We start from the raw sequence: 13,758 nt of genomic DNA, 5'->3' as shown, positions 1-13,758 counted from the left end.
CGTGACAAGAGGACATTCGTGGAGAGGTACTCACGCCCTTGGAGCCCCCGGAGACGATGCTGGCGGCCTGGGGGATGGTGACATAGACGGTGGACACGGCAGGCATAGATCCTCCACCACCGCCTCCCTCGCTGCTTACTGTGGCCAAGGGGTCGCTGCTATTGCCTCCGCTGCCTCCTCCAGACCCACCGCCATCCACGCCCTCCATCCTGCAGGCACCGTAACACACACTCAGACATCACCCACACGCCCCCCCCCCTCAAACCCATGTTTATTACCTCTGTTTACTTTTTATTTTCAGCCGAAAATTATTCCGGGACTTAGAAACCTTCCCTATCAAGACAGATTAAAGAAACTTAACTTGCATTCCCTGGAAAGACGAAGAGTGCGGGGAGACATGATAGAAGTATTTAAGTGGTTGAAAGGAATCAATAAAGGGGATATAGATAAAGTTATTATAGTATCCGAGCAGGATAGGACTCGTAGCAACGGATTTAAGTTGGATAATTTTAGGTTTAGGAGGGAGATAGGAAGGAACTGGTTCACAAATAGGGTGGTGGACGAGTGGACCGATAATTATTATTACACACACTCCCATGGCCACCAACTATGATTTAAAAGACAACTGACAAACTCGGAGACAGAAATAGTCGCTGAAAATATAGGCCGAGGAATGATAAGTAAGAGGCGGCGACAAAGTGAGTGAGGGAAACAGCTGCTCCTCCAACACAGCCACTACAATCAACCTCCAGCCTTCACCTTAACCTTGAGTGGAGAGCGTGTGTGTGTGTGTGTGTGAGTGGCCAACAAGGAACCACTGAACTAACCTTTAGAGCAGTAAAGTGATTATTGAACCCAAAACACCACACTACACTACACTTTACACTTACACTACACAGGGAGGGGTGGTAAAGGAAACTGACCTCTGACCTCTCACCCAAAGCCCCCGTGACCTAAGGATGATCTACTTGGCTGCCTAGAAAAGGTCAAACAGGTCTCCACAAAAGGATAACAGCCACGAACTCTACCGTAAAAGGTTTCCCAGAAAATTAATCCAACAAAATTGACAACAAAATTGCATAAAAAACGAGCTGTGGAGGATGACCTTTGACCTCTCCCGCCCTCCCTGTGACCCAGAGAGAGAGAGAGAGAGAGAGAGAGAGAGAGAGAGAGAATGGTTAATGTTAATCTTATTCTACATTGTATAAAATTATGTATTTTCCTGAATACTAATGACAGGAATAATAATAATGACTACTACTACTACTACACATAACTATAATATAAACAAGATATTACACAATTGTCTATATAAACTGTAACAATGAGAGAGAGAGAGAGAGAGAGAGAGAGAGAGAGAGAGAGAGAGAGAGAGGGAACAGGAAACAAGATAAGTCAGGAAGTCTACGCCACACGCACAGCAACACTTCACGTCAACCAGTCTGAAGCCAAGGAGCCAGCCATCAGCGTATACGACTGGCGGGGGACACACACCAGGTTATCCTGAACATAAAAATCCCCTTAACTCAAATAAATAAATAAATTCTTTTGCTGTCCTGAAGGTTTTTGTTAAATTGTGCATAGGAAAATGGATTACACAGACGATTATTTCTCCCATGACCAAAAGTTTATCTCACCTGAAGTTTAACCATCCCTAATGCTAAGATTTACGTAAGCTAACCTAACCCCTAAGATAGCATCAAGGTAGTTAATTAATCTTCAGGTGAAATGGAGGAAGGGAGGGTGAGGAAGGGAAGGTGGTGGTGGTGGAGAATCTTCAGGTTGAGCCAAATTATCCCATAAACAACGTCACACGAAGTTTGTCACTGTATAAAGGAAACATTAAATATATTAAAAAAAAATACAATGCCTCGCCAGTCAGTTCTTCTCCAGGGCAGTTTAAGTGTCGACGCGGCAGGGGAATAATAATAAGAGAAAGGAAAAAGGAAGGAAGGAAGGAGGGAGGGAGGGAAAGATAGGTGAGGAAGGGTGAAGGGAGGGAGGGAGGGTGGGGAAAGAAGGGAGACAGGAAGGGAGAAGGATGGGGAAAGAAGGGAGACAGGAAGGGAGAAGGATGGGGAAAGAAGGGAGAGATGGAGGCAGAGTTACAGCTCCTCGAAGGCCGCTTGACACTGACGTCATCGAGGCGGGGCGCTGACGTCATCACCACTTGTTGCTACGAGACCTGACGTCAACAGAGTGTGAGAGAGAAAGAGAAGAGGGAGAGGGAGGGAGTTGGAGGGCGGGGGTTAGGGGGGGGGAGGGTACCAGGAAGGTCGCACCCGAAGGAAGCTCTCCCACAAGCTTGCCACACTAGAGCTTTCCACACACACACACACACACATTAACGAGAACTGAGCTTTAATGAGGATGAACTTGGCTCCTAGTATAGTCTAAATACCCTCAGGTAACAATACAGCACAAGTATAATAGAACAGTAGTAATTCACCCCAGTTAACGATACAGTATACCAGTAGAGGCCCAGAGATACAGTCAGCTACATCTAACTACACAACACAGGTGTGATAATTACTCCCTTTACTGGCAATATAAAGGTGTGTGTGTGTCCCAGGGTGAGTCTCAGTACATGGGGACAGATACACCAGAGAGCCTCACAGACTCCCCCACCTGGTGATAAAGGGTGTCTAGTCCAGGTATATAATCTCAGGTGTTTTGTCTCTCACGCTGGTATGTCTGTAAGCCATTCTCTCTCTCTCTCTCTCTATGTCTAGGTTATCTAAGTACCATTCTTTTTCTACTATATATGTCTACTCAACGTCAATTACCTTTCTCTATGTCTGTATTACTTCTGTCTGTCTATTTGGCAAGACTCTATCAACAACGCCTTAGTCCACCCCAATGTTTCGCTTCAACTCTTTAATAAACAATCAACGAACGGACATCACCTCACACAGTCAGGAAAATTCTACTGTCAGCACTTAAGTCAGCAAGTCAGTGGGAGTTGGGAAATAACTATGAGAGTTGACTGACACAGTTAAAAATACCCAAGATGAGGGGAGGGAAGGGGGTGACGCAAGACTGGGAACTGGTGAAGACTGTAAACTGGTGATATCTTTTATCTAGACCGAACCTGTCTTGGCCTGTCGCTTCCACACTATTGTCCCCCTGTACACAAGGTTACACAGGTGAGAACTATACCTGCTGTCACAATACACACACAAACACATAGTCCTAAATAAGCCCTCATTTCATTGTTATTATATCAGGGGCCCAGTCATATAACGGCCTCCAGTAACGTAGAGTTTTGCGAGAGAGAGAGAGAGAGAGAAAGAGATTAACAGAACGAAAGAACGGAAGGAAGTTAGGTGAGAGAAGTAGAAGTAAGAGCAGGAGGAGGGGGGAGGAGCCAAGGTCAACAGAGATAAACATCAGCAACGCTACACACACACACACACACACACACACACACACACACACACACACACACATTTCAACACGTCGCTGTCACTTCTGCCCGAGAACAATCCAAAAGGGAGGAAAGTCTTGTGGTCCCCCGCTCACACCAGCCAGGGAAGTGAATAGCTAGTTTATTGTGCACCCCATACTCATCCTGTAGCGCAAAAAGGATTAGAGTAGAGGCCATAAATGGTGTCTATCGGACCTCAGTCATCATGATATTATGGCATTGGATGTTACAGAATATTTCCAACACATTAAGACGATACATAGAAATTTGATTTGGTACTAGATGCCAACTGATGATACAGCCTTAGTATATCAGCTATCTTGTCATCAGAGATAAAGTGCTGCGCCACGGCAAACACAGTGTGGTTGGATGAATCCCTGTATGGTTCTATTTTTTCACAATCTTAGACATGGCGCTGGAGTGTGTGGCCATATGTCTGGCCAGGTGATACTGGAAGTTGGTCGTCTTTTGGGATACAAGAAGTACATGTGGTAGTGACTTCTTAACATACATCAAACATGTGTGAGTAGAACTAGGATCATAATACACATAATTGGGCAGACTGGGTGGGGGCTTACCATTAGGTGTGAGACTCCTGCACACACACACAATACTGATGTGCTTAGTAACAACTTTGTGGTGTAGGTCAGGGTGAGTGACGCCATGTTTCAACTCATCACCTTCACCTCTCTGCATCTCTGTCTGGTGTTAACACTGGCCATTATGGACTATATTTGGAAAGAAGTTGAAGGCCCTGTATGATACTGTTTATGTTTTTCCCCATTTTGCTTGTCTCTTCTACAGGCAGGAGGTTGCGTAGGTACTGCTCACCAAGTGTTGTATTTCAGTGGCAGACGTCAACACACTTTAGTCACACTCTACATCACAACCATTTTCTGTTTGTGTTTGTTCATCTTCACTATGTACACGGTGATGGTGGTGGTGGTGGTGGTACCAGTGAGGGTAGTGGAGGACCAAGGGTGACCTAGAAGTGGCCCTTAACTGCGCTAGTGACGAGTGCTTAGTTAGGTTAGGTTAAGTGAGGAGAACGCTGCCTGACCCGGGGGATTTGTTTTATTACGTCATCACAAAAATCCTCTCTCTCTCTCTCTCAGTCCGTTACTCCGGCAGATATCTCTTTCAAGGCTAACCGTACCACATGGTCGAGGGGGAGTGGGGAGGAGGCCCTTGTCTGGCCTTGAAGCTTCCCCCCAACTAACACCACCACCACCCGCCTTCTTCTCCCGAGCTCCACATTCTAAACACACACACACACACACACACACACACACACACCTAGATGACTGGGGCTCTCTTAGCCCAACATCCCATATATTGATTGAAATGAAGTCTGGTTAAGATTAGGTCAGGTCAGGCGAGACGTCCTTGAATGAACCCTCCTTGGCACCCCCCCCAACCTAGGTCACGACACGACCCATCTCGATAATATTAGTTTACTCCTCTTAGATTCACTTAAGCTAACCTAACCTAACCTGGCCAGTGTTCCCAGTATGAGTAAAGTGACATTTTAATATGGATGAGGCCAAGGGGTCGGGATATGAGAGAGAGAGAGAGAGAGAGAGAGAGAGAGAGAGAGAGACGTCATGTTCCTAGTTATACCGCTCCAAGCTTAGCCACCTCCTGAGTCACCTCCACCCTCTTCCTGCACCATACACTCTCAGTCTACAAAGTACACACAGTAAACACACACACACATACACACACGGGGGGTAACTGAAGAGGCCAAGACAGATAGTTAAGCCATATCTAATCGTCCCCTTATCTATTTACTAATCACTGTTGTCAAGTTGTTCTTACTGTGATTCGCTATTCCAAGTTGCTATTAATTAATGAGATAATGATTCGCTATGAACATTGTTTTTACTGGTTGTTTGTTAACTACGGGTCAAGAGTGTCAGCCCACTGTATAAACAAGACGAACATTATACAACACATAGTATATCATAATGCACAGTATATACATAATGCACATGTATATTCAACCCTAAACAGAATAATATAAACATACATTCTATACATAATAATGCACATGTATATCCAACCTTAAACAGTACATATAAATCACAAAGAATACAATATACATGCCAATATATACATATACACAACACACACAGGCAGACACACACATCCTCACTACTTCCGGCCTTCCAGTTAGCTGTGACGTCACGCAATCTTTTCCTTCAAATTTTTTTTCCCAGGAAGAACAAAACACGTGAGGGTGAATACATACAGTTATGGTGTCACTAACGTTATATTTTTTTTTACTTAGGATTAACGTAAACTTGTGGTAATGATAGTGTGATTATGTGTGTCTTTCTGTAGAACCCACAAAAATATTCTATTTCCTGCATCCGCCTGGAAATCCGCTACACAGCCACGTGACGTCACACCCCCCATTATATCCTTCATTTCATTATAAATACTTGGAATAATTCTACACTAAAAGTATATAAGCCTCAACAACAAAAAATATACAAAATAACCAAAAATATAAAAATAAAGAAAAGTTAGTGGACCAGATTTTCTCTCTCACGTGAACTTATGCACAGTATGTAAGGCTGCGTCAACAAGCTCTATGTATGCCTTCCCGATTTACGTATATACACCGATAAAACTATTAGAGAGATGAAGTAGCAAAGGACAGTTTCTCGAGTCCCTCTCTAGTCTATTCACCCGAGTTAGAGAGATGCCGAGTTATAGGGATGATGAATTGCCGAGATGATGTATGATGATGATGATGATGGTGATAATGGCGATAGTAGTAGTGATGATGATGATGATGATGATGATGATGATGATGCCCTATAATTAATGGGTTCAGTTGCCACGATGCTCTTCAACCCAACATATAAAATAATTCATCATTTACCTCACTAAAAACACTCCTTACCTGAAGTCAATTTTCTTCTTGAGCCCAAAACTACATTCATGACACACAAAAACATTCTTATTATTCACCTACAATGTTTAAGTCACCAATAGATTCTTCCATACACATCCAACCTTTTAAATACACAAATGGGATCTTCCAACTGGCTACAAAATCATTACTAAAAGGTTCTCATCAACTACACTACTTACTACATAAATAAACTACAATTTTCACTACAGGAAGAGATATAACACAAGGACTTAGTATAGCAAAGACGGAGGGAAGCCACAGGTGGGGGTATAGTTATCCTCCCCACATGATATCTGGTCATTAAACGGGCCCCATCCAGTCCTCTTAGGCCCCATTTAATGATTTGGGGGGGGGGGGGCCTAGTCTTGATGGGTCCCCAATCCTAATCAGTCTATACATCCTGATGGTTAGGTTAGGTAGTTAGGTTAGGTTAGGTTAAGCAGGTTGGGTTGGGGCCCGTTTGACCTGCAATCTCTTGCCAATAATGCATAGCTGTCATCTGATTCTGATGTGGGGGAAAATGTGAAGTAATGTTAAACAAACTATGTGAGAGAGAGAGAGAGAGAGAGAGAGAGAGAGGATCCCACCTGTGGATTCACCTCTTCAAAGGGGTTATGTGGTGATGTGAGAGGCTGGCGACTTACCTGATAGTCTCCATGGCAAAGCGGACGTTACGATCAGCAACCTGCATTGTATTTCCTCCCCACTAGAACAAAACCAAAAAACATTGTCAACATAGTACGGCGAAACCTCTATTTAGCGGACTAAATGGAGAGGAAAAGTCCATTATATCCAGGGTCCATTAGATGTGAAACCCTCCATCTAACGGATTATATACAGTAGAGATATAAGTCCGTTATATGGAGGTTTCACTATACACCCTTGAACACATTCTCCTGCTCATGTCTCGGTATCACCCACACTACCACCAGTTCACCCCCAGACGTATTAACTACCCAACACGCATTACTTTCCACTAATTAAGGTACAGGTATGACTCTCAATAATGCTTAAGATCTATTCTGAGAACATCATTACAATTAACAGGTAGAAAATTAGTGACGGGTTAATAATCTACCTGTGGATCTACCTGGGCAAACGTACCATTAACCTGTGGATCTACCTGGGCAAACGTACCATTAACCTGTGGATCTACCTGGGCAAACGTACCATTAACCTGTGGATCTACCTGGGCAAACGTACCATTAACCTGTGGATCTACCTGGGCAAACGTACCATTAACCTGTGGATCTACCTGGGCAAACGTACCATTAACCTGTGGATCTACCTGGGCAAACGTACCATTAACCTGTGGATCTACCTGGGCAAACGTACCATTAACCTGTGGATCTACCTGGGCAAACGTACCATTAACCTGTGGATCTACCTGGGCAAACGTACCATTAACCTGTGGATCTACCTGGGCAAACGTACCATTAACCTGTGGATCTACCTGGGCAAACGTACCATTAACCTGTGGATCTACCTGGGCAAACGTACCATTAACCTGTGGATCTACCTGGGCAAAACGTTTACTCTCCACCATCAACGTTATCAATGATGTACTCAAGGAAACGTTATCTAAAACCAGTATAAATGTATTTCCCATCAAATTACCTCCATTTACTCGGGCAAGGTCAATAGCGTCCAGGCGAGCTTTACAAGATGACACACACACACACACACACACACACACACACACACACACACACACACTTTAAACGTGTCTCCTCCAAGCAAATCGTCAACAATACAAACAAGCAAACACACAGCAAGCAAACAATATTCCCAAGCACTACACAGGACAGTCCCAACACACAGCTGTGATATGTGTTTCCGTGGGTAATCAAACAGGCCCCAATGCTAAGGGTTAGGTCAGGCTGGGGCCTATTAGGTTCTGGGGGCCCATTTGATTGTCAACCTCTGATCAAGCCATTGTACTAAAAAAAACCCAAGTCATCGTACTCTCAAGGTTAAAACATAGTACTCAAAAACCCTAAGTCATCGTACTCTCAAGGTTAAAACATAGTACTCAAAAACCCTAAGTCCTCGTACTCTCAAGGTTAAAACATAGTACTCAAAAACCCTAAGTCCTCGTACTCTCAAGGTTAAAACATAGTACTCAAAAACCCTAAGTCATCGTACTCTCAAGGTTAAAACATAGTACTCAAAAACCCTAAGTCATCGTACTCTCAAGGTTAAAACATAGTACTCAAAAACCCTAAGTCATCGTACTCTCAAGGTTAAAACATAGTACTCAAAAACCTAAGAGGGAAGGGGAGGAGGAGGAGGGGGGAGGGGGGTAATGACCACTGCAATGTAAACACAAAACTCGTCTTGACATAATTGTTTGGGCTTACAGTGAAACCTCTATATAACGAACGCCTCTCTAAATAAAACGCCACTAAATGGGGGTTTTCATAACTAACAGACCCTCGATATAACGGACATTCATAACAAACTAACCCTAGATATAACGAACTTTCATATCTATATAGTTCGTTATATGGAGGTATCACAACTAACAGACCCTCGATATAACGGACATTCATAACAAACTAATCCTAGATATAACGAACTTTCATATCTATATAGTTCGTTATATGGAGGTATCACAACTAACAGACCCTCGATATAACGGATTTTTCTCTACACATAGTTCGTCTAATAGAGGTTTTACTCTAGTTAACAGACTATAAATCTGAATACGTATATTTTTGTCTTTCTTTATTTGTTTATTTATTTATTCTTTATTTATGTCTACAGGAACGTGATACCCCCTTACACCTATTCCGATTGGCTGAAAGAGGGACAGACAGACAGACATCTGACGAATCATCACCACTATAATCGCCAGTGTCACGTGTACTCGACGTCTAATGATCCTATGAGTGATATTCGCCAACAACTTCGCCACAATCGCCACTTTTACGCGAACTTCATCATGTGTATTGATCCTATGAGTAATACACCCCCCAAAAAAATCAAAGAATCTGTCACACATCCACGCCCAGACATACAAACACACAGTCTCGGGCTAATCAATCAATCAAGTAGAAGAGGCGGCGACGGAGGTGGTGAAGAGGGTGACGACAGCTCAACCCACACCACACCACACTACACTACACGTCTACATTATACGACACTACACTACAGGACACTACACTACAAGACACCACTACAGGACACTACACACTCCACCATACTACACTACACTACACACTACAGGACACTACACAACGTCACTACACTATAAGAGACTTACACGTTTCAACATCATTCTGTCCTACTCTCAGCCTCGTGTCCTGGATTAAACAGGTGAGCCGGGAAGTTGTGCCCCGACGTCTCAAGTTTAATTAAGAGGGAGGACTGAACTAGCGAATCAGTCTCTCTTCTCTCTCAGTCTACCCCACCTCTCTCTCTCTCTCTCAGTCTACCCCACCTCTCGCTCTCTCTCTCAGTCTACCCCACCTCTCGCTCTCTCTCAGTCTACCCCACTCTCTCTCTCTCAGCTCTCTCTCAGTCTCTCTCTCTCTCAGTCTACTCAGCCCCTCTCTCTCTCTCTCAGTCTACCCCCCCCCCCTCTCTCTCCGCCGGCCACCTTCACTATGGCAACATTTCTTCACATTTAGATTCAGGTCACGACCAAGAGTGGAGGTCACAGAATCGCAGCCAAGACTAAAATCAAGACTATGATAGTAATTTACCACGACTGACACACGCACGCACACACACACGTATGCCAATATGCATAATTCCACGGGGTCATCGAGCAGAAGAGGTGAGGTGAGGCGAGACAGAAAGAGCCATGATAACTAAGCGATAACACAGAAGCCTTTACCGGACGCAGGCTGACGTCAACAGCCACTCTGTGACGTCAGCAACACGCGTCATCAGTGTTAGTAAGGTAACAACAACTTCCCCCCCTCCGCTGTAAAACGCTCCTCTTGTTACACCACACGGGCGGCAGCAAGAGGCGCGGATCTTCACAAGGTTTATACGTTAATTCTACTCCTGCCTGGAGCTGAGACAACGCCTCCAAATTGCCTACTTGTGTCACAATACCACCCTCCTCTCTCTAAGGTTCACATATATCAAATCCATCCCGAGCTAGACATAAGTGAACGCTTCCAACTGCCTTACTCGAAGCTTCAAACACAAACTTGGACCATCAAAGGTTCCCCCGTTAAAGTCTCTATACTGTGCTGTACTGCCCACCGTATGTGAGAGACCACATCTATATGGCTCACTTGAACTGCGACATAAAGATGGATTACCAATGGTTATCAATTGGTCCTAATTAGTGGTAGTAAAGTATTCCGAACTGGCTGACTCACGCTCCCGACCCCAGTGAGAATTTAACGTAATGAATCAGGACTGTCATCATAAACAAACAAGCTAAACCATCTCCCCGGCCTCGGTAAATCCTTCTAGTGGCATTAAAAACCATACTTAACACCAAAGCTTAAACCAACATCAACATTACTGCCATATAAGCTTAACGGTACTATACAGTGTTGTGAGTCATCGCTTCTAAGATTTACGTCGCATTCCGATATAATTCACCCGTAAAAAAGTGTCAAATAACTCGCCTGGAGATAGGTGTGGGACTGTGGCTGGTATGAAGCCATCCTGGGAGACGATCTAGGCTGTTCCCACGAATCTAATTTTACCGAAGAGAAAAAAAAAAGTACAGGCGATAAATATTTTAAATAACCCCGAACACAGATACACAAATAACTTTTTGTTTTAGGTTAACCCTTGACATCTTACTAATACTTCACAATGCATCGCCGTCGAAAACCTAAAAAAACATAACATTTAGAACGAAAGTATTGATAAAACTACTACTAATATTATACTTTCCTCATGTAACTATAAATGATATGAAATTATTAAACCAACGACGAAAAAATAATAAAACCTTCATTGTCTCTTTAAAAGTCCCTATACTATGCTGCCTCCACATATAAACAGCACTAGGAGTTAACACAGCCATTACTTAACCAGGAAATATAGTCCACATACAGATCAAACAAACTACGCAGTGAATATATTAATCACCAGTTGTCGAGTTCCTACACACACACACACACACACCCCCCCACACACCTTCCTCCCCCTTCACAGTACTCTAACTCACCCCCCAACCTTCACAGTACTCTAACTCACCCCCCAACCTTCACAGTACTCTAACTCACCCCCCAACCTTCACAGTACTCTAACTCACCCCCCAACCTTCACAGTACTCTAACTCACCCCCCAACCTTCACAGTACTCACTAACTCACAGTCACAGTACTCTAACTCACCCCCCAACCTTCACAGTACTCTAACTCACCCCCCAACCTTCACAGTACTCTAACTCACCCCCAACCTTCACAGTACTCTAACTCCACCTTCACAACTCTTTCACAGTACTCTAACTCACCCCCAACCTTCACAGTACTCTAACTCACCCCCACACCTTACAGTACTCTAACTCACCCCCAACCTTCACAGCACTCTAACTCACAGTACTCTAACTCACCCCCCAACCTTCACAGTACTCTAACTCACCCCCTCCACTTCATCCAGTTAACTGAGTGAGTGATTGACTGACTGACTGACAACTTGGGAGGAAGATATCTCACTCTACCCCCGATCTTAACAGAGTAAGGTGAGGGTTGAAATGATGAAGTTTGCTATAAGTGTAAATTAATGTTATCCAGGGTGATGCTCTGTTAGGTGTGGGCGTGACCAAGCCAACCTAACGCAGGAGACCTATTGGCTTGCCGCTGTGTGCCAAATTATGACGTCATATTTACAAGGCCACGCCCCCACACTATAAAAACAAAACCCACTAATAAACTATATACATTTCCTTCATAAATGTTGATTCAAACATTTATATATAAACACATTACACCTCATTTAAATATCGACAACATTAATAACAATAATATACACACAATGTTACAAGCAATTGATAAACATGCTAATCTAAACACAGTAATGTATGTCTGTATGTAAATTATGGTGAATGCAATATATATATACCATCTCTTCGCAGGAGTTTATACATATTATTAGTGTTTATACATATAGTAATTTGTATAGCAGGCACTCCATAGCATTATCCACAGTTCCATACAACATTTCATACTGAACAAGGTTATGATTCCAACCCAAACCATGAAATGAACTTAAATTAACGTGAGGGGAATATTAACCCTGGGACATTTGGCGGGAAAAATAGGATGACGTACATGAGATCACCAACCAATGCCGCCAGTGGTGAGGGGAGCTGGGTGTTATGATGAGACACTTCGGGATAATTTGGTATACCAGGAAGCTGCCGCCGAGAACTACCACATCTCTCCTCTACTACAGCCGATACACACCTCCCTCCCTCCCTCCTCCTTGCTAATAACAGTGGCTTTTAACGGACATATATCAGACTATATCACGCTTTAAAGAATCAGGGGAGGAAAATAACACACTGTATGACGCACAACTGACGGGATATTACTGGGTCCTCAACTTAACCTAACTCACTTGGGCTGGAGGTTTGACTAGCGCAAGAGCCCCCCCCCCTGCTTCCTCTCACTGTGTTCCAACTGTTATAAGATAGATTATATTGGGGGGAAGGAGCAAGGTGGGGAGGAGCTGGGGGAGGAGGGGGGGGGGAGGAGCTACGACTGGAGGACTCATTTGTAGTCATAAACGAGAGATCCTACAAGAGTGACGTTTCGGTGAAGGATGTGAACGTTAGGACACCAAGTCAGAATGTGACGAGTTATATAAAGGAAATATCTTGACTTATCTACTATACCCGACACTACCAAAAATGGCCAGTTGTCCTAAAATGACTCCACCAGTCCTAACAGGTCCCTTGATTCTAATGATTAGGTTCGTGAGTTCTGGGACCTATGAGGACCGGGGGAGGGGGCCCATATGACCAGCAACCTTTCATGTATTAAGCCTAACTAGATTCTTCATCTATTGAGTATAGTTCCAAACGCGCCCCTCGGCCACACCCGTACGGAGGCTAGTTTATTGGGAGTATAAGAGGTGAACAGGTCAGGTCAGAGGTCAAGTTCATCCTCACAGTGGGGTGCGCGACCCATTTATATCACTGGTCTTGAAAGGTCAACTGAGAGAGAGAGAGACGATACCATTCTCTTATCTGAGGTTCACAATAAACTAAGGCTCAGCTGGCCTGTGTCACGTAAGAGGCCGCCGGGTCGCCGTTGATCCACTTTAACCCACGACACAATACTCACGCCGCCACAGTGAGAGAAATAGCCCGCAACTTCAACTAAAAATCCTTTATATTTTTTTACCTGTTAATGATAAAAATTTATAATGATTACATAAAAGACTCTATAGAAGATTACTAAAAATTACATATACATAGTTACGTAAAA

General features: G+C 43.7%; 1 protein-coding gene across 10 annotated transcripts in view; it reads right to left on the bottom strand.

Annotated features, from left to right (window-relative positions):
• LOC121857049 (cyclic AMP-responsive element-binding protein 1-like) overlaps nucleotides 1-13,758 on the bottom strand; it is a 42,112-nt gene that overhangs the window by 22,617 nt on the left and 5,737 nt on the right. For 9 of the 10 annotated variants that reach the window (XM_042352905.1, XM_042352907.1, XM_042352908.1 and 6 more), the window contains exons 2-4: nucleotides 10,943-11,013; nucleotides 6,995-7,056; nucleotides 35-209 (exon numbers count right to left, since the gene is read on the bottom strand). In XM_042352905.1, the coding sequence (XP_042208839.1) occupies nucleotides 35-209; nucleotides 6,995-7,056; nucleotides 10,943-10,981 (276 nt within the window). In that variant the 5' untranslated portion in view covers nucleotides 10,982-11,013. The remainder of the gene's footprint in view (nucleotides 1-34; nucleotides 210-6,994; nucleotides 7,057-10,942; nucleotides 11,014-13,758) is intronic. The other variant, XM_042352913.1, reaches the window with a different exon arrangement.

The sequence above is a fragment of the Homarus americanus genome, unplaced genomic scaffold, assembly GCF_018991925.1.
Source record: "Homarus americanus isolate GMGI-L3 unplaced genomic scaffold, GMGI_Hamer_2.0 scaffold44060, whole genome shotgun sequence".
Taxonomy (NCBI): Eukaryota; Metazoa; Arthropoda; class Malacostraca; order Decapoda; family Nephropidae; genus Homarus; species Homarus americanus.
This window is presented reverse-complemented; position numbering and strand designations above follow the sequence as displayed.